Consider the following 27,009-nt stretch of genomic DNA (forward strand, 5'->3'; position numbering starts at 1 on the left):
ATTTGCGAGTACAACATCCATTCCTGATTCGCAGAATCCACAGAATCGGGAGTGGCAGAATTCTACACTCTTGAATGGGACATGGTTGCATTAAAATTCTATCTGTATTTGGACCCTGCCGTACAACAAAGGAAAGGTAAGTGACCGTTCCTGGGTGCTTCAGCCAGTGAAAGGTGATGAATGCCCACAAACTATAACGTTAGCATGTGTTTATCGATAATTTCCAGGTTGTTTCCCACCCTGAAACACTAGTTGATTTACTTTGCTAAAGGGCAAAAGGGTGTGTGTGTGGAGAGAATGGGGAGCAAGCACCTTCCACAATTGATGGTATTGTAAGTAACGGAGCGTCACGTCATGTCCTTTCTCGAAAAAGTTTATTGGAACACAGGATTTGTGTGGATTGCTGATAGATGTAATTGCTCTATAGTCCCATTTAATTATCCATATTTCTTGTACCAGTTTCAGGCAAATAAAAAAAAAATCTGATTCAGAAAATTCGGCTCCTCAAATTAGTCATGCCGTTAAGAGAGTTTTGAAAGGACCACCATCATAATATACTTTCCACCACAGGAAAAGGAATATTACTTGAGACAATTGTAATTTTTGCCCCTACTATGGCTGTTACTGCTGGGTAATATTTGTACAGTACTATACATCCCTATTGACGTCTCTAGGCATTGTCTTATTTGTGAATTTGGAACACAAATATCAAGTCCTATTCTGAGTCAACTCAACATTCACATTTATGAGCCCTATAAGAGCTTCCATTGTGTTCATCTTGGAACCATAGTGTCACCCCGACTGATTTGCCAACTGAAAGAATTTGTCCACTGAACTGCCCAAATTTAGGATAAGCAGCTTTTCAGTCCAGTACATATAAATATATCTTTTGATGAACACTCATAACCACACCGACCGCCATGGCGGTAGCAGCTGCCGGGCCAGAGAAAAGAATATCCAGCCTGGCGGCCGCTAATGTACCGCCTGCGGCATTATGACCCTGCCTACCAGAAGAACGCTGCCAGGCCGTATTATTTTTCATAATACGGCTGGCGGCGGTCTACTGGCGTGGCGCTGCTGGTGGTAGCAGCGCCACCTTAACACCATCCGCCAGTATGGCCACTGCCGGATTTGTGCCCGTTCTTGTGGTGGAAATCCGGCTGTGGTCATATTTTGGCAGACGGATGTTAGCTGCGGTGACTGTCTTTTGGCGGCTGTCACTGCGGCGGTAGATGGCACTTAACCGCCAATGTCGTAATGTGTGCCTAAGTCACAGGACAAATTCTAGGGCAAACATACGAATTGCAGACAGGACTCCAACTGAGATCCCACAGTTAACACTCAAAATGCGACCCAGTGCCAGTCATCCCACTATGACCCCCATCCCACAGCTAGAGCCAAGGGTCCCAAATTATCCTGTCTATTTTCGACTTTTCAACTAGTTGAAACCTTTAAAGTGCTGAAGCTCTTTTGAATGATCCTGGGTCCCTCTGGTTCCCCTTGGGTCTCCTGGTTCGTGGGGGCCCCCAGCCAGACTTCCACTGGTTGGGCTTTCCCGGCACCAACTTACTCTGTTAGTTCTACATCCTGCACCCTGTGGCACTGGTCTGTGCATAAACTCCTTTGTTGAAATCCACACCAGTACTGGCCAGTCCAGTGCCTGCCTCGGCTCTTAATCGGATACTGGCGCTGATCCGGAGCATATTGCAGCAAGAACTTGTCTAATGTCTCATTATGAGACTAAGGTAAAGCCCATATTAGGGGAGGACTCTCCAATGCCTTGAGGCCTTCTTCAGTTCAGACTCAGACCCTATACAGGATCTTTAGCATGCCCCTTAGGAAGTAGATGAGGAGGAGGAAGTTAATTTGTTACCCCCTCACTATCCTGATGCTGGCCTGTGCCTAGACCTTTAAAATGACAGTGATATTGATACCTCACCAGAAACGGAGTTGAACTCCCATTTGTAGCCCGCCTCTGAGGAAAGCTCCCCCCATGCTGTAATAATCCTTAGGGCCACTAAGATGTTAGAACTACAGTCGCTAACTATGGAAACTAAAGTAAATTTGCTTACAAGAATATTGCAACCTAACCCTTAAACTTGAGAATCTTTGCTACCTTGGGCTTCCCGAATCTTTGATCGGGAAGTACATTATGTTCAGAACCTGGTTATCAAATTTGTCTGCAATTTGGGCAATCATGATCACTCATCAGTGACTTAGAGAACTCGGCACTGGCTGCCAGTGAAACCTGTACAACGTTCACCAGCATGGACAGGTTTCCCAAACAACGTTCAAATGCCACGCTCCTTTTGCTATCACTAAGATCTGGAGTGATGTGCTTCCCAAAGGCCCTCGTTTTAGAAACATCCACTGTGCTGGGAGGGCCTTAGGTGTTTTGGGTTCTTAATCGTGAAAAGACTCCCACCTCCTGTGATAAGTTTTAAAGGCAAGCATGTAGGCCTTCATAATCCGCAGGTGGGACGGGTGAGAATAGAGAACTCCACGAAGAGTAGTTGTAGCCCTAGACATCACGCACCATCCTGAGGGCCCTCAGACCACTCGCCTGTCACGTGCCAGATACAAATGTGTAGATGCTGAGAGCATCTGCCTCTGTGCAAGCTCAGCAGTTCTCTGTTAGAATACCATATACTGAAATATAATCTGACATAAATATCATGCCTTGTATATCTTTTACCGAAATATTGTCCCAGTGGGTATGAATTTTCCATTATCAACTCAAGTGGAGCAACGTATTTGTAGACTATATCTTGGGAAAAAATATTTATGTCCGACGAGACTGTGGTATTGATAACGCGTCCCAATCTAGTTCATTTATTCACTCTGGGACTCGTTTTAGGCCAATGAATCTTTTGACCCTGATTGGAGACACCTTAGGACGAGGTAACTAATCAACATGTCAATCAACAAGTCAATAACATTATCAATAAGACTCAGAAACCACCATGACCTTTCAGTCATGAATAACCACACCAGTTTTGTACGATTTTGTGAGGTTTATTCCCTACTGATTACATTTCTACTAGCAAGTTTATTAGTCTCAAAACCATGAAACACATCAGCATTGTCATAATATGGCAACTTGAATAAGATTTCATCAAAGCAAAGATCACGAACATTAGAACATAGCACGACGTCAACATGAATTAACCTTAGCAGAGTATCATTACTGTATCATTCAACAAAGCCTTGATTCAGTCATTTGTCTATTTGCGGCCGTTTAGTGAACCCCTTAACTAACCTCGAATTAGCATTGGCATGTTGGGCTTCATGCAAAACAATTTAGTAACACGAATTTGGAAAACATCTATCTATGGTCTCTGTCAAAAGAAGCAGTTGGTACCTAGAAAGGAAAGGCAAACAGACAATTACAATTTCATCATCTATAGTTACCCTCCGTAATGGGTCAGCATTCAGAGTCAGTCTTCGTCCTCAGGACATCAGTTGATTTGCCATCAGCCAGGGAATTCAGCAAGACGGGTAAAAAGGGACACTTCCCTCATAAGGAGGAGAAGTATGGTACGGGCAAGATAAGGGCAAGGATGGTTTGAAAAACCAAACAGCAAAGTCTCTATGCAGAGTGACAAAGTGTCTGGGTCATAGCAAAAGTTTGCAATGGCATCTCCTAATGGCTCCTCGTGTCAAAGGTTTTTATCCCTTTTCTGTTGTACAGTCCCCTAATTTCTGATTGGGTAGGGTTGGCACCCCACTATCTTCATCCAATGGGTTTCCAAGGGTGCTATCAAATTTGTCACCCCATAACAGTTCTCACGTAGTTTATTGGTTCTTGTGATTGACGTCTCCAGCGGGTAGAATGTCCGGTATGATTTCATACTCTCGTGGTCCTCTCGCATCCTCAGTCAGTAGGTCCATTGTCTGTACCGGTTTAGGCGACCTTGTACCTGTAACTAGTCTACACTGTTGCATTCGGCGAAAATGTTTCCTTGAGCAAGTCGAATTTCATGAGAACGGATCTACTACGATTACACTCATCTTTTAGATTTGGAAAAGTACGGGTACATGTCCTTAAGCAAGTCAGCACACTGCACGTTAGAAAAACACATTTAATATGAAACCGGGCAGCTAGGCCTCGACTCATGCTAACTAAGGCCTATTGATTTATTAGCAAAACCTTAACATATAACTCTTAATATTAGTGCAAAATCATACATTAACGTATCATTATTTCATTATTAGCCAGCTTCATTAATCATTGTATACATTGGTGGCCACTCCCCGTGGGCACATTTCAAGCGTGTGTTTAGCAATAACACATTAATACATTTTCTATGCGGCATTATTATGCATTAGTTCATAAACATTTCATGTTAATTTTGAGTATAAGAGCTACGCTCCCTCAGTATCACACCACCCTCCGGATCCAGTCAGACTGGGCCAGGGACCGCTCCCCTGCTCTCCTCCACAAGGAGTGTGCAGTCATTGGTAGATTCTCTCTCTGTCTAAGGGGAGAGGGTGTTGTGTGCTCCACAGGTTGCCTAAAGGACGACTAGAAGAAGAGGCGAGAAATTTGCGCCACTTACTGGTGGTGGGCCTTTTGCATGTTTGGCACTCCCCATGATCTCGTGACCCAGAGGTAAAGGTTATCTCATCTTTGCATGGTATGTCCCGTGCAAGAGCAGGCCTTATTTTGGTCTAATAACCGCTCTCTCCAGGCCAATTCTGTAATATCGAATCTATGACTATTTGCGCATTGTCACAATCTGGACTCATGCTAAATACACACGAATACACAATTTGCTTATACTTCTTCTGAGGTTAACTCCTGCTCTACTCATAATTTTGGATGACATTCAAAATACCATTTGGGTGTTGTAAATTCCATCAAGGGCGTATTGTACGGAAGAAGCACACGTTTAGTTTGTGGAAAGGGTTATACAAGAATTAAAACTTAAAGCATTTTACAGTGGTTGCATTGTTGATAGTTTTGAAGACAAGGGAGCAAGGCAGCAGCATTTTCTGAATTCTTAAACATATGGTAAGCCACCTTTAATACGAAGGTCTGAAACTTTACAAATGATTACTGAGAGGAGAGAAAACTGCCATATATGAAACATGCTGAGCTATTACGAGAACAGTTGTTTCACAAGCAAAACAGGTGTTGTGGGGCTGGGGGGAGAGAGAGCTAGTATTGTAACTGAGGTTAGCAGTAGGTGAAACTTTGCTTTTCAGTTATATTGACAAGCAAATTCGTTTTTTAAAAGTGCTTGTGATATCTGACTTTAATAATCACACAAAAACAAATATGCGAGTTCTGTTCACTGCGTTCTACAAGGGCCCTTTCACAGTGACTGCACTGTTTGTTATCAGGCCTTGGGGTTCAAGGTCTTTAAAACGTCTACTTGTATCCACTGGAAGACTTGCTGAGAGCCTTGGATGTAGACTTTATGTTGCTCAAGTTTATTCCATTTAATGGCTAGAACTTTCTCTCGCAAGTCGCCTCCATTCTGATAAATCCTTCTCTGGTTCATTGACACAAAAGCTACCTGAAAGTGGTAAAGACCGAGTTTGTTACAGTGGGCCCTCAAAAGAGCTCTGCTCAGTGCCCCCTTTTTGCCTCACACTTCCTAGACCACGCCAGCCGTTCGACTACACGACATATATATTATTTACTTTCATCTTAATTTGGAGATCATTTTTCAGTGAAGAGAAGGTAAAAGGCACCATGGTGGTTGTTTGTACGTTTGTCTGAGAAATACCCGACTGGGTCTTATCCATTTCCACGTAGGTTTATAGAGTGGTTACGGAGAGCTTTAGTTATCTGTTCTGAGAGAGTCCATGTGATCCATTGAGGGCCACAGCATTTCACGGATGGCTACACTATGCCTTTGACTTCACATTCCGCATTTTTTTAATGTGGCAACGTAGTTTTTTACTCCATACATTGCCAGTTCAAATCGGTTTCAGAACTCCCAACTTTCCCAAAAAACTCATTGTGATGAGAGGGCGGGCGTAGTGCTGAGAAGCAGCTAAAAGGCACATTTGCCCCCACCCAGGTTACAAACAGCCTCCTTAAAAAAAAAAAAAAAAAAGCTTGCTGAGGCTGCTGTGATTTACTGGAGTGTTTTTACACCCATTAATGAACATCAGCAGTTAAAAGCCTCCGAAAACGAACTGAAAACCACTGTTTACAATGGTTTTTGGCTGGTTTCTCTGCCACCTTGTGATATTGGCACATCACCAGGAGACCGTGTGAGAGGAGCCAAACGCGTGTCACATGGTGGCACCGTGTGAGTTGGCAGGCCTGCTGGTAGCAGCAGACAGTTTTCCCCAATCCTAGCAGAGGTTTCACAGCAAAGGATGAGAGATTCACTTACTGCGCTGTGTCTACCGCAGAACTCTCCAGACAGTGCACGCCATATACACTGGCCTTGCTGTTGCTTGTTCATTATGCAGTAGCTACTCATCAAGAAATGTATTATATCTATACCTGTTAAAACACACTTGACATTTGTTGTATTGCTTGGCTGAAGAGCCAGTGGGGCTAAGCTGGCCACTGTAAGGCTATAAGTGAGAGCATCAATGTCAGAATAGACCTTCAATTGTATTTTTCCTATAATACTGAGGAGCCTCAGTTGAACTAGAATGGACCGCAGCTGGCCTGGTGCGTAGAGCAGCAGCTTAAATATTTTGCTTAAACAATGGCCCCTCTCTTAAAATAAGTGATGTTTACGTACCCTCATACTCGCCCATCCTTCCCTGCCTCCACCAATTATAACTAGTTTATTAATGGTCTTAGACCCCTCCACCCTGATGATTCATACAACCTACTTTCACACCTATTCTCCAGAAATACAAAAGTGCAGAGTATCGGACACCACTCGATGGAGTAGAGCTTCCATCCCAAGTGCACCAAACACTCCCCCATCCACCTGATAAGCATTCAGAAGCCAGGTGTGCCCTTTTATTTTTCTCCCAAAGGAATATACTGATACCGTGATTGTCCTAATGACCCTATTTTGTGATACAGTGATGGGTATTTATTTTAAGTGTTGGAGATTCTTTCCTGACAAGATAATCCATTCACTATAAATGTTTATGGCAAGACCTGTGAGCTTATTTCTCCGTTGTTAAGTCAAATCACAACTTGAAATTTTATTTTTCTATATTGATAACTTACCTTATCTGTTTTCTTCATACAGGGCCTGACCTATCTGTGCATTCCTGCCTCCGATTCACCTTCTCAGAACCTGTAAGTTTATCTACTTTCAAAATGATTTTGTTTGATGCAGGAATCACAATCTTAAGTCATTTTAGTGGGCTGATTTATTGTTTTGGCATTTGCAGCCCTGAAATAGTACATGCAGCACAAGTCTGTGAAATCTGTGAGGAAACGGATACTACCCCTTCTGTTTTGTTTGTTCCTTCAGAATATTGTTCCTACCTGTAGAAACTGGCCTTATTGGTTAAAGATGTATGAGGATATTTTGCATAAAATTAGAATTGTGTTTGTGAATTGTATACCTATCCATAATTTGTAGTTCTTTCTACATCTAAAATTCAGAGTTTGATGTATTTCTTGTTAATTACATAATGGTTCCACCCAAGAATGAGAGGAGTATGTTCTCCAGCCATTTACAAATATATGGCTCCCTGCATCAGGATGACTGCTACCACTGTGAGACAGTTCACGGAGTCTCTTATTGTTTGTTCATGATTACCACCCCCCATCTCTTACCCATCTACCCATTAGTCTGTCATCTTTGCGTTTTTTGGCCTTCTGTTGCCAATCAAAAGAAAAACAATATTTTTCTTACCATTCTGCATGGACACAGTGCTGTTCCACTATTAGCTGTTGATGGCTTTTTAATTTGTAAAGTTTAATTCATCACAAATCGAAATGATATTTAGTGTCTTCTGCTCTTCCCACCCCTTCACTATGGGTATGAGTTGGTCTTCGTAGAACGTGAACCTAGCTTCAGAGCAGTTGAGCTCTGAACAAAGGGCATAGTGCCCTGGAAAGATGCAATCACTGAGGGAAGCTCTAGGGAAGAGTATTGGGTTAGTCGTAGTCCTACTTGAAGTGGTGTGTCTTCAGCTTTTTTCGGAATTGTAGGAGAGTTGGTGCTGATTGGATGCTAAGGAGATCCTGGGAGCATGATATGAGAAAGCTTGCTTTCTGTTTTATTTCCCTTCTTGTAGTGTTTTGTTTCCAGGCTCATGATCTGGCATTCTCACCCCAAATGTGGCTAAGTTGTTTGCCAGGAAAGCTGGTGTCTTATTGAGGGCGTTACAAGTGATGCTTCTGTTCTTTAAGATGTTCAGAGCTGGAAGAGTGAGCCAGACAGATCTTTGAGCTGGGCTGCTGTGTATAGAATACCTTTCACTGGTGCTAGGTTGGTATCAGGAAGACTAAGGAGTAGGGCTTGTACAGTTGTTCTGAAGTTGTCTTACAAGAGGGACAGCTTTATTTTATACAACAGGCATAGTTGAAACCAAACTGGCATGGTTTTCCTGGTGGAATGCTGCTTGAATCAGAAATCTATGTTGAGAGTAAATCTCAGGTCTTCTGCATGGTCTGTCAGCTGGTGGGTAAAGCCTGATAGGTTTAAGTTGGAGAATCATGTGTGAATCTAGAGTTGTTTGGTGGTTTCAACAGAGAGAATGAATTCAGTGTTTGTGGGGTTTAGCTTCAATAAGTTGGTTGGCATCCAAAATTGGATGAGTTTGAAGTAGGGTGTGCGTCTCAGTGTGGTATTGGTTGAGCATATTTTTAAGTAGAGTTGGCTGTCATCTGTATATTGATGGATCTTGATGATGTCTGCAAGACTGGATCGGTGTGGTTCCATTTAGAGGTTAAAGATGATAGGAAAGAGGATGAAGCCCTGGGGTAATCTGGGGATGACTGGGTGGATTAGTGTTGTAGGATGTGAACCATAACAAGAGCATGCTTGAAACTCCTATGAATGTTTTCAGTGTTGATCAGAGCTGGCTTGTCGACTGTTGAAGGCTTCAGAGAGGTCAAGCAGGAGTACGAGGCAGAGGTTGTTCCAGTTTTTGAGGAGGGAGTAGTTGAAAACTTAGAGTAACTACTTGTGCAGCATGGTCTGAAGCTTGATTGTTAGTCCTGCAGAAGATTATTCATGTTAATGTGCTCCTGAAGCTTGGTAGCCACTGCTTTCTTGATGGTTTACCCTATGAATGGAAGACTTGTAATGGGGTCGAAAGTTGGTGAGGTTGGGTCCAGAGATGGTTTCTTAAGCTAGGAAAGAATATGCCATGCTTTAAAAGCTTCTGGCAATGTACCTTGGCTTAGAGCATGTTGACAATGTGGAGAATGGGTGTGAAAGGCATATCTTTGCAGTGCTATCATGATGCATGGAATTAGGAAGGGCATTGTGTTATGAGGTTGCCTTAAGAGAGTTTATGATGTAGTAGCGATCCATGTGCAAAACTATATTGAACCTGTGTTCTTTGCTTTTAGTTGAAGATGTCATCCTTGCCTCACCCTCTGCCTGCAGCTTTATTGTACCATTTAAAATCAACACAACCTCTTCACATGTGTAAGTGCTGTCTGTCCACTTGTTGCCCACAGAATTCATCTCTACCTCCAGCTTCTCTTCGCATAAGATCTTCAAATCCCTTTGGTAACCAAACTGGATGCTGACAGAATGTCTCCAAAATACACCATTCCTACACTACCGTTTAGGCATCATGTGTGCAGGCATAGAGTAAACCCTCCATAAGCTATTGGCTTTTGTGCTCAGATCCATATATAACCCTTTCTTTTCATACCTTGTTCAGTCATTTCTGCATAGCGGCTACAACTACTCACACCTGATTACTGTCCTGGCAGTGCCTCACCAGTGCTAAAACACTGCACCAAGTCCTGATTCTGGTCGTTACCTCTACAAACACCTCTGCAGAGGAACATCTGACCTATTAACATGAGAAAAGTAGTATTCCTGGACGCCTAGAATTCATAACTCATAAGCGATTTCCGTCTCGCACTCTGCATCCTCCCTCACATCCTCATGGCCACTGGTCATAACATTACTACCAGTCCATGGATTGCTTTTGGTTAGTATATGTTTATATTAATCCACTGTCCTATACCTCAACACTCATCGCTGTCGTTTCCAGTTAATGTAATCACATTCTGTGTTTTTATTAACATGTTGAATGTATCATGTTCACCGTGGAATGCTTCCAGTGGAAGCTCTTTAAATAAACAAACACATAGCAAAGTATAATAAAAATACTCTCCTTGCTTCGGCATCACTGTTTCTATCAGGAAACCACATTGTCACAGTGGCTCTTGTACCTTCTGTCCTTTCCTCAGCTTCACTTCTTCCACAAGGGCACACTGATGTCCTGGATCCGTTGTATTACATCATTATGTAGAACACACTACCCCAGATGAGGCGGTAAAGTTCTTTGTGGGCAAAAAGAAACATGGACTAACGTGGATGCTGTTGAGGGGGGTGTATTCACCTGTTGAATGAATAAATTAACTATTTGTACATCACGCAGCTGCCTGAATGGCACCCTAGTGCTAAGTAGCACAATAGTGGAAACTAATGAAAACTTTACTTGGAGCGACAAAAAGCTTGTTCAGTTAAACAGATGCGGATGGAGAGAAAGAGTGCCCATTCAATTGGACGTGTCGCACTATGGGAACTTGCAGCATAAGCTGGTTAGATGATCTCGAAAGTCTAGAGGGAAAGGAAATGGAAATTATTTCCCTCGGATACTTAGGACCTCTATTGTGCTAGGCTCGGAACGTCAGGTGTAAATATTTCAACATAATGTTTACACACTGGGAGCCAGTGTACATTCCTTAGATGGAGGGTGATGGATTTCAGTCTGGGAATATTGAGAAGAAATCTGCCAGCTGTGTTCTGCACAGTCTGAAGTCAATGGAGCAAATAGCATGAAGGGCAGAGATATAAAATATTTGCGTAGTCCAGTCGAGAAGTGATCATGGCATGAACAATAATCTTTCTGGTGTGCTCAGTAACTATTTTAGGAATCGTTTTCAGACTTTTTATGAGGGCAAAATAGGAATCTGCAGCTGCCCTCAGGTTGCCTATTATGTAAGCCATGCACATTTGGTGTTCCAATAGAAACAGTATCACCGAACTTCCAGGCTACGTCCTCGAAAGATGGCGGTACCAGCAACTCTAGACTGGTTTTGGTCTATTTACGCTGCCTCAATGACTTATAGCTTGCTACCCATAGCACAGAAATCACATCTGGATATACATGTTTCACTGATGAATGTAAAATGATAATTGTGGCAGGCTTGCATTAATTTCAGCCGCCGGTAATTTATCAAGAAGCATTCCAATCTATACATTTTTTGGACCAGTATGCCACTTCCGGCACAGACCAGCTATACGCAAATCAGACTTTGTTCTTTTCTAGTAGTAACAGCCCAGCTTGACCTGCCAGGTCTGGTGGTCTCTCACATGAGCGAGTGATAGGCCACATGTGCTGTTCACTAGCAGGATGATGTATGTATGCCAGAACGTGAACATGTGTTGGCATCTGCAGACTGTGACTCTGTTTTGCCCTTTACAACTATGTGTACTGCAGTGTGTTGTTTTCCTATCGTTTTGCATCTGCAAAGAATCCTGATTTGCATTCCTTCTTTGCAACTAACACTGGGAGTTTTGAGCTCAGTGCATTGCAAGGATTGAAGCCAATTGCCACACCAATGCCTGGCTGAGCTTGCAAAGCGCTGCAGTGTACGGAATTGCCACTGTGTTAGCATTAGAATACCACACATGTTGGGCTTTCTACACTGTGCAGGTTGGCTCTCCAAACTGAATGACAAACACCGCGCTGCCCAGTGTATTCTAACATTGAGTTGTGCATGTGGTTTCTCACTGCAGTTACGGGCAGCGCATTGAATTGAATATCCCTACTCCCAAACTCCCCAAACTGTCTCCCCCACAACCAATCTGTTAAGTGCTAATGTTGTCACATGTGAACAGAGTAAGTTGTATTTGTGCATAATTTGACGTGTGGCAGATCACTTAGGCTCTCCACACAATGCATGGCATATCGCACAGATTATGTGATAAGCCAGTGTCTACCTCACACTGGACAGCGCATGTTGCCCAGTGAGCGTCGGGCTGCACGACTGGTCATGCACTGAACAGCCTGCATATAGCGGTAGTGGGTACATGCTTATGTATCGATTGAGGTCACCTGTACATTTTGTCATAATATGAGAATTCTTGGAATAGAAAAGTTTCTGACGTTGCCATAGTGCTTTTGGATTTACAGAGCTCAGCGTATTCCCTTCACATTTTCAGCAGCATTAGCTGGCGAGGTGCATGTTGGAGAGTTGGGTATTGGTATACAGTTGCTTTCCTAAAATATAAAGCCCATGTTTTTTGGGTGTTCTCTCTGGAGTTTGCTGGAGAAGTTTAGTAGGTTCTTAACATTATTTTACCACTCCTGTGAGTAAAAGGACACCAGGCAGGTAGAGTATACATCCATTAATATATAAATATGATTTAATTCTTTTTCCCTCTCTCCGTCTATGTGAGTCCTGATGGCATATAACATACATTATAGCTATCCACCGCAACTTTGACTATTTACCAATCGCCTCTAAATCGACAGAGACACAAGAGTGTGTAAAGTCGGGTATTATAGGGCCCTTATGTTCATTAATTCAGTTTAGGATGCACTCTCTGGTGCATTACGAACTGCAAGAAGACGTTAATGTGCTTAGCCAATGATATATTTCAGTAAAAGACGACACACATGTATCACAGGGAAAAAGATAAACAGATTGAAGGACTCCTACTTGCAGGACTGGGCTGCAATGCCTGGAGTGATGATCTGGACAGCTCAAGCAGCAAAACAGAAGATTGCCATGCAGAACCCCTGACTGGAAGTCATAGGAAGCAATGATGATTTGGTATGAGTATGTAGACTGGTATAGACGAGTTGTATAAGCATCCCAGTTCCAGTTGGCAGTCCACTTATTACTTTTCTTCCCTAGAAACAGTGTGCTCTGCTGTACTCAGTGTGATTTATCATATGGAGAAAGGTGTCTGAAGGAACCTCGGCACTTGCAGCCCGCCTTGGCCGGGGAATAGAACCTACAAACCCACAGATCGCTTACAAGCAGTCTAGTCACTGTGCATATGTGCAGCTGTTCCAGTGGTGCACTTTGAAATGCCTAAAAAGGCCCCACCCACTTCTGCAGTACCACTTGGAGTTCTTCCACCCAAAATGTGAGACATCGGGAATAACGGTAATGGAAATTGTGACTAGGGCTTATAGAGACATATTATAAACTATCCTGCACCTCAAAGTTAAAAAAACAACAAAAAAAACCTCAAAAAATAACAAGAAACAATGTTGTATTCTTATTGTCATTGGTACTCCTTATCTGAAAACTTCAAAGCAGAGATTGGTTGCATGGTAAGTCACCTATTGTTTGGACTCTTTATTACCGGATCTGCAATGGGAACGTTTCCTGTTATCTTTGTTGTTATAAAGGCTTTGTGAGGTGTTCTTGTAGTTTTTAGCAATAATGTCTGGTCTTCTACAGTTGTTGTAATCCCAGTTAGTAAATATTTCACCTTTTCCTGGCAAAGTAGCCCCTTATGGCTGTGCGCTGCTGGTGTTGGACACAGTGCCTTGCCTGAGGCCACGCTTTGTGGCCAACTGCTTATAACCACCCAACCCCCTGCCATGGGGAGGTGGTGGTTCCCGGGGTTGCTGCGCGGCCACCCATACATTATGTTTACTGCCCCAGGGATGTGGCAGTCCCCAGGCCTGCGGGAGTGGTGTGCGGCCCCCCTTCCTACATTATGTTTACTGCCCCAGGGATTTGGCAGTCCCCAGGGCTGCGGGAGTGGTGTGCGGCCCCCCTTCCTACATTATGTTTACTGCCCCAGGGAGGTGGGCGGTCCCCAGGGCTGCAGGATGCTGTGTGACTTCCCCCACACAATATGTTTATTGTTCAGGGAGGTGGCGGTCCCCAGGGCTCCAGGGGACCTCGTGGTTCCCCATACATGTTTGCAGCCGCCTATTTTTACCCCCTAATGCCCCTGGGACCTGGCCCACCCAGGGGCCAAATAAATGAAGAGAGTGAGAGACCTCACTTTTTATTAAAAACAAAATATCAACAAAAATCTGCGGATCCATCCACGTTTTTTCTGAGTTTTTTGTTTTTATTATAAATACTTTCTAGCCCTGGCGGGATCCCTGGGGATCCTCTGCATCAAGGATAGGGGCTCAGGGTATCCTTATCTTGGCACCTTATCTGTTTTTTTTATTTTTTATTTTTTGGTGGAACTCGACTGAAGCAGAGTCCCACAATGGATGCCAACACTTCCTTGTTGAAGTGTCGTCAGCCAATCCAATATCAGCACGGGGACCCTAGATATCCATGTTTTTTCACCTTGAGTACCTGCAGACACTACTGAGTGGTTTTACACTAAATCACAAAAAGCACACTCTGTGCACCAGAATCTAGGTTCCTGACAAATTTGGTGTAGGTGTGTCTAAAGACCATATGGGAAAATGAATGGGGAAAATGCATTTTGGGGCCCAGCCCTTTTTTATTTCTCAGCCCCGCTTGACGGAACACCCCGAAACTTTCAAGACAGCATCTAAACCTGTCACATGGGCTCTCATTATCCTAATGAGGCTGCTGGATTTGGGCAACAACATCCCCGGAATTGCAGGGAATTGAGTCCAGTCCCACACCATGTGAAAACTATCGGCCTAATCTGTTTTCAACCACCTAGCAGCACCTCATCTTGGCCCAAGAGCAGGGATGATTTGTGGCAACTGGGCGCATGACATAATGACTTCTCAGGGAAAAAGTGGTGGTTCAGATCTCATCCTTTTCTCTCAGTTACATTAGTCTCACACATGCGAAGACAAACTGAGGCAGGAAATGGCTTAATAGTGTTCAAGAATAAGCACTAGTCTGCTTTTCAGGATTCCCCCGTAGCAAGACATCATCCCCCATACCTGATGACATTAGTGAAGGGGCCTGTTATCTACAGAGATACCATCCCCATGTGGGACAGGGAACCGGTGATCTCCGCAAGCAGCTGTAACAAAGTTAGACAGTATGCGGTCGTGGTCATGTGACTGGAACCCTGAAACAGAATAAAAATACTCAAAAATATTGAGTCTATTGCTGAAGGTATTAAGCCAAATATAGAGGAGAAGGTGTTAATGAAACCAGAACCAACAGCCATAAAGAAATGCACAATCCCAGTAGTACTATACACGTTAAAAATTAGTCCGACGAGCTCATCAAAGTATCTCGGAAAGTTTGTATTTACATGGGTCTGTATTTCTGTAGATGACCTCACTACATGGGCGATAGGTCTTGTGTGCAGATGTCAGCGCTGCATGTTTTTGAAACAATAAACCCTTTAGTCTGCTCAACTTGTCAAAATTCACATTTGAATTAGCAGTGTGAGGCCAAATATCTGCTACTTTTGTCTGTGGTGTAGGGGGGGAAAGAACATTCCAGCAACAGGTGACAATTTCGGAGACCAAAACGACATAAGCAATTCTAGCTCACATTCCACGACAGCTCTCACTGTTAAGAAGCACATAGCTTCCATTAGAGAGCACCTGGAATGCAGGTCTAATCAAGGGGACTGGAACTCCCTTCAGATAGCAAGCTAAGATTGCTGCTGAAGCGATACACGCCCTGTGCAAGGACAGCTGCCTACAAATCATCGAATGGCTCACAGAAGTCTTGCATTCACTGCCACTAAGAAAGACCTCTTTTATGCCATTAAAACATTTCTGCGAAAAGGGAAGCTCCCACACCTCATGAAAGTAACTATCTACTCCCATATCTGCCTACTGGAATGTGTGTCAAGCAGGACATGAATTGCAGTGTGGAAATAGGCAGATTAATAACCCTGTGTAGTAACCAGTCAGAAGATAGTATTTCAGCCACAGTAAAAGGCAACTTTTCTAGCTTTTCGATGTTTCACATAACATAAGTCGCTTCCTTCTTAGGCATTATTTGAACGGTTAAAATTTCATTTGAACAGGTATCAGGCACGCTCTAAATAAAGCTTCCTTTCCCCTTATTTGCAAAGTTTTAGTTCCCGATGCACTTTTTAAATCAATCAATTTCAGCCAATATTCATAGCTTTCTATAGCCACCAGGTAAACAAAGGAATCTGAATAAATCAATTTTGTATCAGTCAATATAATATGTTGCATTTCCATCAATGGCAATTTAAAATAATATGACTCAGCATTTTTAACACTGTGCCCAGAAAAATAAGCAAACTTTTCAGAGTACGTCTTCGAACACTGTTCCCATTTTGTGTAATTAAAAAGAGTCTTTGGGGTACTTGCTCTGTGAATGTAATTATGTCAATAATAACTATAACAGAACATATCTCCATAATTTTCTTTCGATTGATAAGCATCTTCACTTTCAAATACAGTAAAATATTCTAATTCAGATAGCATAGAACCAACTGTTTTTACATCCCAATCATCAAAAACAACTGCAGGTGTTATTAAATCATTGATTGAAAGTTTAAATACATATGGAATTTAAATAACCTACATCAGGCCATATGTATCAAAATGTACTTTATCCCAAACAGTCCTATCAGGCATTGGTATAGCTGAAATGTGCACTAGGGACAAGTCCCAGCAGACTTTACGGGAGGAAAAATGTGGTTTTAGGACCTCATCCACCAGTTCAACGGTAGAGCGTTCTGGAAGGTAATGACCATGAATTAATAGGAAAAAGACGGTGACAAACCCAATCCAAAGAAGAAAGGCAAGTACAGTTAATATGAGCCACAGGTAGTACCATGGAAGAATGAAATAGTTCATTTTGAGCCAATTTATCAGCTTCCGTGCTCTTGACAGTCTTGTTGCAGAAGAGGCAGATGAGTAGGAAAAAGTGTCATTGACGTCGGCAAAATATCCAGAAGCAGTACATGCAAAAACTGGAGCTGTGATTGCAAGAGGAGAACCTGCAGAAATCTCCCTTGGTGGTTCATAGTAGACAATTCGATCCGTTTGAGCTGAATTTAAGTAAAATCACTCTATATTGTTGACATTGCTTGTCACAGAAGAAGTTAATGGGACTAATGCAAGATCATTTTCCACCCTCCCGGAGCTCGGAGAGGTGTCATCATTACTGTTCAAAACCTGTTGAGGGACATCCTGGTATGAGGTTGAGAGTGAGTCGGGTACCACCCAGGAGTCCCCTAGGTCTGCTGTGCAGGATTGGCCTTATTGTGTAGCTTGACGTTGTCGATGGAGACAAAGCGATTTTCTTTAGAACTAGGCAGCAGTGGTAGAATAGCATCTGTAGTATTGTGTATTCCCAAGACTGGAACTGGTGCACAATCAGAAGGACTGGACTCTTTTTTATTTTTTTTCACTGAATTTTTTTCACGTGCTAGATCACCAAGTTTAGGAATCCAGCCGGTAGGTGTTATTGGTAAATCCCTTATTCCCAAGGAGGCAGCACTGGCAGATGCGTAGTCATCATGGAACTGTTGTAAGTTCTGCAAAACCATGACACGTTCATTTATGTCAAAAGGTGTATCTGGCGCCTCTGCGCCAGGACCATCAAGATTGGAAACATACATTTGTGTTCCGAACAGGCATTCATTTGGGTATGCCGTCCCAGGGAAATTCTGGGAAGATTAAGTGCTCTCTGGACTCCATACAGGTGATTAAGCCAACTATGACCCATGCCTAATACTATAGCTGTTAAGGATTGCTTTAAGTCCCGGTTTCTTCGCTTCAGAACACTGTTTCCCTCAGGATGATACGGAGACGAATAATATAGTTGGACCCCTAACAAAGCCATGGTGTCCCTGAATGCCCTTGAGGCGAAAGCAGAGCCCTGGTCCGAGTGGAAAGCTGCAACTGCATATGTGCTGATAAAGACTTGCAAATCTCTAATTAGAGTTCGGGTGTCAGCCGAGTGTTGTGGCCATACCCATAGAAATCTGGAGCATGAGTCAACAGAAACTAGGATGTATTTGAATGCACCATCAGGTGTCGGGGGGACCATAATGGTCCAGGTACACACACTGTAAGGGTTTGTTAGAGATTAGGAGGGGTGTCTGTGGTGGACGTTTGCCTTGACCATTTTATTTGCTGACAGATATCACAGCAAAGGACATACTGCCTGGTCTGCTTGTATAGACTTGGCCACCAATAACGTGCTTGCAGCAGTGAAATAGTAGCTGCGCACCAGCATGGGCAGAAGCAACTCCCTCATGCTCTGCTTTAATCAACTCATGTCTTCGATCTTGGTTGATCACCTACTTCTGGTATTGTTACTAGGGCAGTATTGAAGCTAGATATGCGGTAGGAATATTTAGCAGGATATGTCTTTGGCATGGGCTTGCCTTTAGCCGAAGCTTTCACAGCAGCCAGTGTTTCATCATCCAATCTTGTCTGTGAACAAGTTATTGCAGCAACAGAAGCCATAGCTACTGTGGACTTGGCCGCTTCATCAGCCAAGGTATTGCCAGTAACGTGTATTCCAGCACGTTGATGTCCCAATGTATGAACTACATGGACATTGGATAGCATTTCTATCAGATCCCCTACTTTTTCCCCACTGTAGTTTGTGTTTAATGGTGTTGCCTTTTGAATCTCTGAACCCATTCTGGCGCGTCAGTAATGCAGATATTCATTGAAGGACTGGACACAGTAATACTGGATCCACGTGTTCCAGTGCCATCCACAGAGCTTTGAGTGCTAGTTGTGCAGTGCAGTCCCTTAAGGTCTGTGTTGTGAATGGAATGCACCATCTTTCATCTAACCACTCATAATCTCACAAGCAGCAGAGTACGGGTGTTTAGTGCCTACTTTGTGTTGGGCTGAGCCATCCGTATACATGATTGTTTGATATTGCTCAATAGGCAATGTGTTTTCTGGAACTGGGTATTCAAGTTTATATTGTAGAAGTTCTTGAGTTTTTAATTTTGGGTCACAAGCATAGTCCACATCAGTGGCTGTCAGAGACATTGCCCGTTGAATCCAACGTGGATGTAGTGCCTCAGCTTTTCCAACGCTGCCTTTAGCGGAAGCCTCTAAGGCTGGGATCGTAGATACAACAATAATGCGTTTTCCCTGGGCAAGAGGTCTCTTTTTTAAGATAGCCATCTGAACAGCAGTCAGAATTTTTTCTGTGGAGGCTAAGCGTTGCTCAGCTGTGGAATACAAATGTGATTTGTATGTAATAGGGATGGTAGCTCCGTCATTGAACGTTACATAGGTGAGCAATGGCACCAGCAATTACTCTGATGAGCACATTTCTTTTATTGTCTCTTGTGTATAAGTATTTAGCTGCAAGCATGTCTTGTTGCAATGCTCTGAGAATGCGTGTGTTTTTGACTGTCCAATATTTACTTGAAAAGTAAGGACGCATAAAGTCATAGTGGTTTGATGCACTGTGCATAATCTAGCATGTATGTTGTGCCAAATTTTAAAAAGCCCAACAATGACTGGACATTTTTGATAGTGTTTGGTGGTTGCAATTGTGCACATTTTTCTAAAAATTGGGTCACTAGGCTCTTGCCTTAATAGGACACTAAGAAAGATTATTTTTGTTTCTTTGAAATTAAATTTGTAGCCTAATTCGGCAAATCTCACAATGCGGCCCACATGTCAGTCTTACATGATGAACGAGATCATCATCATCCATAAGGTAGGTATTATCTACGTAGGGCAGTGCCTCAAGGTCAATGTTGTGTAAATTTGAAGTAACACAAGCTGAAAACAATCCTGGACTGTTTTTATACCCTTGTGGGAGTTGTCAAAATGTTTTGTGTGAGCTGAAAGTGCTAAAACATGTTAAATCCCTACTTTCAGGTGCTATGTTTTGGCAGAAAAAAAATGTTGAAAATATCCAATGCTGTTTTGTACTTTTTGCACACTATATTGTTCAGTGCTGTGCTGTGTGCCTTTTAAATGGCAAATGTGTGTGTGTGTGTGTGACTATTTAAATATCTGTAGTCTAAGACTATAATATATGAATGGTCTGGTTTAGCTACGGGGAACAACGGGTTCGTCATCAGTGAGACATGGGGTTCAAGTACGCCCTGGTACTCTGAGAGGATTTCCCTCACGCCTGCTCTAGCTTAATGCTTTATTGGATATTGGGGTTGAGGTTGTGGTTGAGATCTCATTTGTAATATATGATAGAGAAAATGTTGCTCACACCTTACATAGTTGCAATATAATGCAGGTGCCTTTGCCTAGTCAATGAATTAATCCTCCCTGAGCTCACTGGGAACAAGGGGCGAGAAAAAGGGTTCAACTACCTCTTCCTCATATGGGAGATTACGGACAAATTCTGGTGGCTAATTTTTTGCAGCCAATAAAATATCATAAATGGTAACAACGCGATCCCAAAAGATAGCGTCTATTGTGTGCTCTAGATCTCTTTCTAATTGTATTTTTAGTTTATACACCCTATTGATTGTGGAGACTTGCATGTCCTTGACTTGTAAAAAGTCTTTCATCTCCAGATGCTCTTGGAGATTCCAGCAAACTATTGTGACCTCTGCCGCGCCGATCTTGCAGGGCAAGTGCCCACTTCCTGTTCTTCAGTGAAGCTCTCATCCTGAGTGGCATTTCGTATAGAAATCTTTGCCCCTTTTTGTTCTTTTTGAATTGAGGTTTTTGTTGGGTAAGTTTCTCTTCTTCCTTAACAGAAACTTCTGACAAGTGTTGTGACTCTTTTCTTGGTTTCACGTACTCAGTTCGCTGTTCTATCTGCCCACCTCTCACTGCTTTTATCCAGTGACTCCTGAAAGAAACGAGATTGGCGTGTATTGGTATATTGATATCTATCAGGAGTTTTCTCCTTTCTTTTTCAGGTGTTTGTTTTTGTTTATCCCAGCGTTTCTTAGAACCCTCAGGTGCCTGCTTGGTAGAATCCTTTTTGGATTTACCCTGTAATTGTGGTTTAATAGGTTTGGATCCCAGCCTATAGCAACCAATACTAGAGTAGGTCTCCGCGATAATCTTTGGCAGCTCGTGTTCTTGCTCCTGTACAGGAACGTCTCCCAGCCACATGCTCACCGTTAATGCATCTGCTTCCCCTTTAAGGTTACTTAACCTCTTGAGTGCGGGCATCGGCCACTGGTCGATGCCCCCACTATCTCCCTGGTGTTGGTCAGGACCAGTGGGCAACACCAGGGAGGGGGTGATTTATTTATTTAATGCCCATCGGGAGACGCAGAACGGGCTTCCGTGTCTCCCCCTGACCTCCACCCGCCCCTTTGTGACCTCATAATCTGTTTTCCCCACCGGAGCAGGAAGCGGACGTAAGGCCGCTTCCTGCTCCGGTGGGGAAAAAGGGCCCAAATGGGCCTCACCACCATTCGGGAAGGCCTTGTTTGAAAGGGGAGATTCTCCCCTTTCAAACGAGGCCTTCCTGAAATGGTTTCGATCGCAGTGCAGCTCCGATCAAGGGGCATGAAACCCCACTAGACACCAAGGATTTCACTTGGGTGGGGGCGGGTTGGCCCCCTCTGGAAAGATCCCCCCCGATCCCCCATCCACCCCTACTCAACCCCCCCAGGTATATATATAATTTTTTTTAAAGTAAGTTTACGTGTGTGTGTGTATATATATTCACCACCAGTTCTCTTGCAGTTGCAGCTTGTGTCTTCAAAGCAATGCACATACTTCAACTGACGCGTTCCAGCTGTAGCTTTTAGGCAGCAATAAAAAAGTCAAGTAACTCTTGTCAATATGTTTCTGCTACAAAAGGATCTGACTTTTGTCTAGTGGCAGTTTTGATGCCACAAAGTAGCGCTGACTGTATGGCTGCTGCAAAGATAAAATCTGTATTTTATGTAAATAGCCGGGTGGATTAGTACAGCCAACCATTACCTGCGCTTTAATATAAATGAAATGTATGTGTGAAGGGGGCTATGGAGAGATGAAGGCTACTTTTGCTGGGTGGTAGTGAGGGAATCGGAGGAGGAGGTCATGTCAGTGGGAGCACCAATAAAGATTGTTGGACAGGGTGCCAGAGGCGCTAAAGACTGTGACGATTGGTATGTGACAAGGGAAGTGACAGTGTCTCTTTTGTTTTGAGTGTCTTGAGAGAACGTGCTGATTGAGAAAAGAAACAAAGGTAAGGTGACTGACCTTTACTGTTGCACCCATCACACACAAACCCACCAGCAATTTTGTGACTGTCTACGTAGGCTAGTGTTTGAGAGCGAGATTTTAGCCAGTAGCTGAGATGGCGTCTCATTGAATGACTGCTGCTCAAGCCTTAACTCGGGTTTTTAGAGGACAGCTCTGACGTAGGATCAGAGACTGAGACAACAGATACTGAGACAGCATCTGGGGGATAGGACAATGGCGCAGACTTTGGGAGTGATTTTTCCGACAACTCCTCTTCCAGTGATTCCGAGGGAGGTGATTAAGACAGTCCTGCTGTCCCTTCGCAAGCACAGTCTGTGCAGCGGGACAATAGCGGGTTAGCCCAACCCAGAGAGCAGGTGGATGTGGTGGCAAGCACAGAGAGAGTGCTCTCTTGGGAGCTCCCCAATTTAGTTCAGGCCCAAATTCCACCGCCCAAATCGTATTGTGGAGACATCAAAATTATCTATCACAAAACAACCTGGTTTTGTAAGGCAGGCACCTTCTTTTTTTTGGTCCCCGGCTTGGCGGACATATAGGGAAACCTACCAAACCCAGACATTTCTGGAAACTAGACACCTGGGGAAATCCACTGAGGTGTGACTTGTGTAGATTCCCCTAAGTTTTCTTGCCCAGAATAACTTAAAAAGGTTAAATGTTGAATAAAAACTCTATTTTTCATGCATTTCTGTCACACAAACTACAGGAATATGCTGGGATCCACAAAATTCCTACCACCCAGTGTTTCCCCACCTGTCCTAATAAAAACGCTACCCCACTTGAGTGCTTGTACCTAGTTCCTGCGTCAGGAATGGATCACCCCAGGGTCAACAGTTGCCCTCAGGTAAGGACTAATATTGACCATTGTGTGATCCATTCCTGACACAGGCACTATGCCTACCCACACAAGTTTTTATTGGGAGACTTGGAGGAATGCTGGGTGGAGAAAATTTGTGGCTCCTCTCAGATTCCAGAACTTTCTATCACTGAAATGTGAGGAAAAAGTGTTTTTTTGCCAAATGTTGAAGTTCGCAAAGGATTCTGGATAACAGAACCTGTTGAGAGCGCCACAAGTTACCCCATCCTGGGTTCACCTAATTGTCTAGTTTTGAAAAATGCACAGGTTTGGTGGGTTTTCCAAGATAGCAGTTGAGCTAGAGACCAAAATCCATAGCTAGGCACTTTGCAAAAAACATGTCAGTTTTCAGTGTAAAAATTTGATATGTCCATGTAGCGTTTTGGGGTGTTTCCTGTTGCGGGTGGTAGGCCTAACAACACAAGTGAGGAACCATTTTTACCAGGAGACTTTAGGGCATGCTGGGTGGAAGGAAATTTGTGGCTCCTTTCATGTTCCAGAACTTTCCATCACCGAAATGTGAGGAAAAAGTGTTGTTTTGGCCAAATGTTTAGGTTTGTAAAGGATTCTGGGTAACAGAACCTGGCGAGAGCCCCATAAGTCACCCCATTCTGAATTCCCCTAGATGTCTGTTTTTAAAAAATTTATAAGTTTGCTAGGTTTCCCTAAGTATCAGCTGAGCTAGAGGCCAAAGATCACAGCTAGGTACTTTGCAAAAAAAGGTCTGTTTTGTTTGGGAAAAGGTGATGTGTCCACGGGGGATTTTGGGGCATTTCCTGTCACGGGCACTACGTCTACCCACACAAGTGAGGTACCATTTTTATAGGGAGATGGGGGGAATGCTGGGTGGAAGGAAGTTTGTGGCTCCTTTCATGTTCCAGAACTTTCCATCACCGAAATGTGAGGAAAAAGTGTTGTTTTGGCCAAATGTTTAGGTTTGTAAAGGATTCTGGGTAACAGAACCTGGCGAGAGCCCCATAAGTCACCCCATTCTGAATTCCCCTAGATGTCTGTTTTTAAAAAATTTATAAGTTTGCTAGGTTTCCCTAAGTATCAGCTGAGCTAGAGGCCAAAGATCACAGCTAGGTACTTTGCAAAAAACAGGTCTGTTTTGTTTGGGAAAAGGTGATGTGTCCACGGGGGATTTTGGGGCATTTCCTGTCACGGGCACTACGTCTACCCACACAAGTGAGGTACCATTTTTATCGGGAGATGGGGGGAATGCTGGGTGGAAGGAAGTTTGTGGCTCCTCTCAGATTCCAGAACTTTGCAGCACCGAAACCTGAGGGAAAAGTTTTTTTTTTTGTGCCACATTTTGAGGTTTGCAAAGGATTCTGGGTAACAGAACCTGGTGAGAGTCCCACAAGTCACCCCATCCTGGATTCCCCTAGGTGTCCAGTTAAAAAAATGCACAGGTTTGGTAGGTTTCCCTAGATGCTGGCTGAGCTAGAAGACAAAATCCACAGGTAGGCATTCTCCAAAAAACATGTCTGATTTCAATGTAAAAATGTGATGTGTCCATGTTGTGTTTTCTGTTGCGGGCAGTAGGCCTACCCACACATGTGAGGTACCATTTTTATCGGGAGACTTGGGGAAACACAGATTAGAACAAGTGTAATTGCCCCTTGTCTTTCTCTAAAATTTTTCCTTCCAAATATAGGAGAGTGTGTAAAAAAGACCTCTATTTGAGAAATGCCCTGTAATTCACATGCTAGTATGGTCACCCCGGAATTCAGAGATGTGCAAATAACCACTGCTCCTCAACACCTTATCTTGTGCCCATTTTGAAAATACAAAGGTTTTCTTGATACCTATTTTTAGCTCGTTCTATTTCACCAAATGAATTGCTGTATACCCAGTATACAATAAAGACCCATTGCAAGGTGCAGCTAATTTATTGGCTAGGGTTTTTGATGGACCTACAAGCCCTATATATCTCTGCAACCGGAATAGTCCAGCTGACGTAATGATTTTGCTTTCAAAAATCTGCCATAGCTGGAAAACGTTATAGAAGAAAACGTGGACATAAATGGTTCTTTTTTCACCTCAATTTCAATATTGTTTTATTTTAGCTGTTACTTTCTGTAGGAAAACTTTGAAGGGTCTACACAAATGACCCCTTGCTAAATTCAGAATTTTGTCTACTTTTCAGAAATGTTTAGCTGTCCTGGATCCAACATTGGTTTCACACCCATTTCTGTCACTAACTGGAAGGAGGCTAAAAGCACAAAAAATTGTAAAACTGGGGTATGTCCAAGTAAAATGCCAAAATTGTGTTGAAAAATGTGTTTTTCTGATTCAAGTCTGTCTGTTCCTGAAAGTTGGGAAGATGGTGATTTTAGCACCGCAAACCCTCTGTTGATGCCATTTTCAGGGAGAAAACACATGCTTTCTTCTGCAGTCCCTTTTTCCCATTTTTCTGGAATAAATGTTTTTTAGTTGTATGTTGGCTAATTCTTGGTCTCCTCCATGGGAACCCACAAACTTTGGGTGCCTCTAGATTCCCTAGGATGTTGGAAAAAAAGGACGCAAATGTGGACAAAAAGTTATGAAGGCCTACCCCCAAATAGCCAAAAAAGGGCTCAGCACTGGGGGGAGGGCAAAGGGGGACCTTTATACATCGCATCCAGATGCAGCCACCTTAGCTCTAGCTGAGGTTCGCCGCTTATATGTTAAACTTATAGAAACATATAAGACTATTAGTACAGTTTGTAACGTAAACATTAAATACTAACCCAGTGCGAGCTGCCCCAGCACAACCACATGCAGTCACACCAGGCATTAACCCTGCGACTGTACATTTGATTATGGGTAAGGTACCCGCCAAACAGGAAGGAATTCCGTTTTGGTTAGCTAAAAAAATAAATGCGCTGGAAGCAGTTTTATCCCATACTGGACCACAAGGTAAACATAGAATTCTCACTATGTTCCTGCCATCTGGGATGGTTCCCACAGAAGATAACTGCAATACTTGCCGCACGGTATTTGCCATGCTCTATACTACCGCACACAGTACACCAACACTTGCCAGTCTTCCGGAAGTGTTAAAACAAATTCAAGGTGAGTACGGGGCTGCCCTGGATTTGGGGATGCAATTAATGGGCACTTTTGCCACTCTATCTTCAATAATATTAACTCCGTAGCTGCTGAGTGTTCCCCCTGCTGTATTTGGCCAGCAGCATCACTGGAATTGCAGGGAACTGAGTCCAGTCCCACACCATGTGACAACTGTTGTCCGAATCCATTTTCGGCCTGCTAGCAGCACCTCATCTCTGCCCAAGAGCAGGGATGATTTGTGGCAACCGGGTTACAGTTACATTAGTCTCACACATGCGAAGACAAACAGAGGCAGAAAATGGTTCAGTAAGGTTTATTGAATCAGCTGCGTCTTAGATAAAATGGCATGAAATGCAATAACAAGGATGATGAAACATAGCAGAAGCAAAATGGTGACAAGGAAATTGAAACACAGGAAAAGTCTCACCATACTGTCACTATGCACAATATATGTGATTCCTAACTAAGCTATGTTAGAGCAGAGCAAGATAAGCCCTAATCCGCCTTTCAGGATTCATCCCTGGGAAGACATCATCCCCCGTACCTGATGACAGTAGTGAGGTGGCCTGTTATTTACAGAGACATCATCCCTATGTGGGTCAGGGAACCGGTGATCTCAGCAAGGAGCTGTAACGAAGTCAGACAGCATGCGTTTGTGGTCATCTGACTGGAACCTTCCTCTAACGTGTATGGGACAGAAGTTTATAGAGGCAGTGTGCCACTTGTGCCGACAGTCCTATCTCGCTGCAGCCTTTAGGAAAGCACAGAGTGAAAAGAATATCAGGCTAAAAAAAGTAATTCTTTCCTAGGCGAAAGAAAAACTAAATAAAGAATTAAAACACCACCACAAATGTGGCCGATTCTCAAATAATCAAATGAAGCAGAATAAAATGTTACTAGGCTAAAAGGGCACAAGCAGCAGTCCTAGTTGCTAAAATAACATACCATCAGACATC

The 27,009-nt window shown here is 43.3% G+C and overlaps 1 protein-coding gene across 2 annotated transcripts in view; it reads left to right on the top strand.

The window, feature by feature from the left end:
• The window catches only part of DUSP22 (dual specificity phosphatase 22), a 463,313-nt gene that overhangs the window by 293,887 nt on the left and 142,417 nt on the right, over nucleotides 1–27,009 (top strand). For both annotated transcript variants that reach the window (XM_069217750.1, XM_069217759.1), the window contains one exon: nucleotides 7,179–7,228. In XM_069217750.1, coding sequence (XP_069073851.1) covers nucleotides 7,179–7,228 — 50 coding nt within the window. The remainder of the gene's footprint in view (nucleotides 1–7,178; nucleotides 7,229–27,009) is intronic.

Source organism: Pleurodeles waltl, chromosome 2_1 (assembly GCF_031143425.1).
Source record: "Pleurodeles waltl isolate 20211129_DDA chromosome 2_1, aPleWal1.hap1.20221129, whole genome shotgun sequence".
In the NCBI taxonomy this organism is placed as follows: Eukaryota; Metazoa; Chordata; class Amphibia; order Caudata; family Salamandridae; genus Pleurodeles; species Pleurodeles waltl.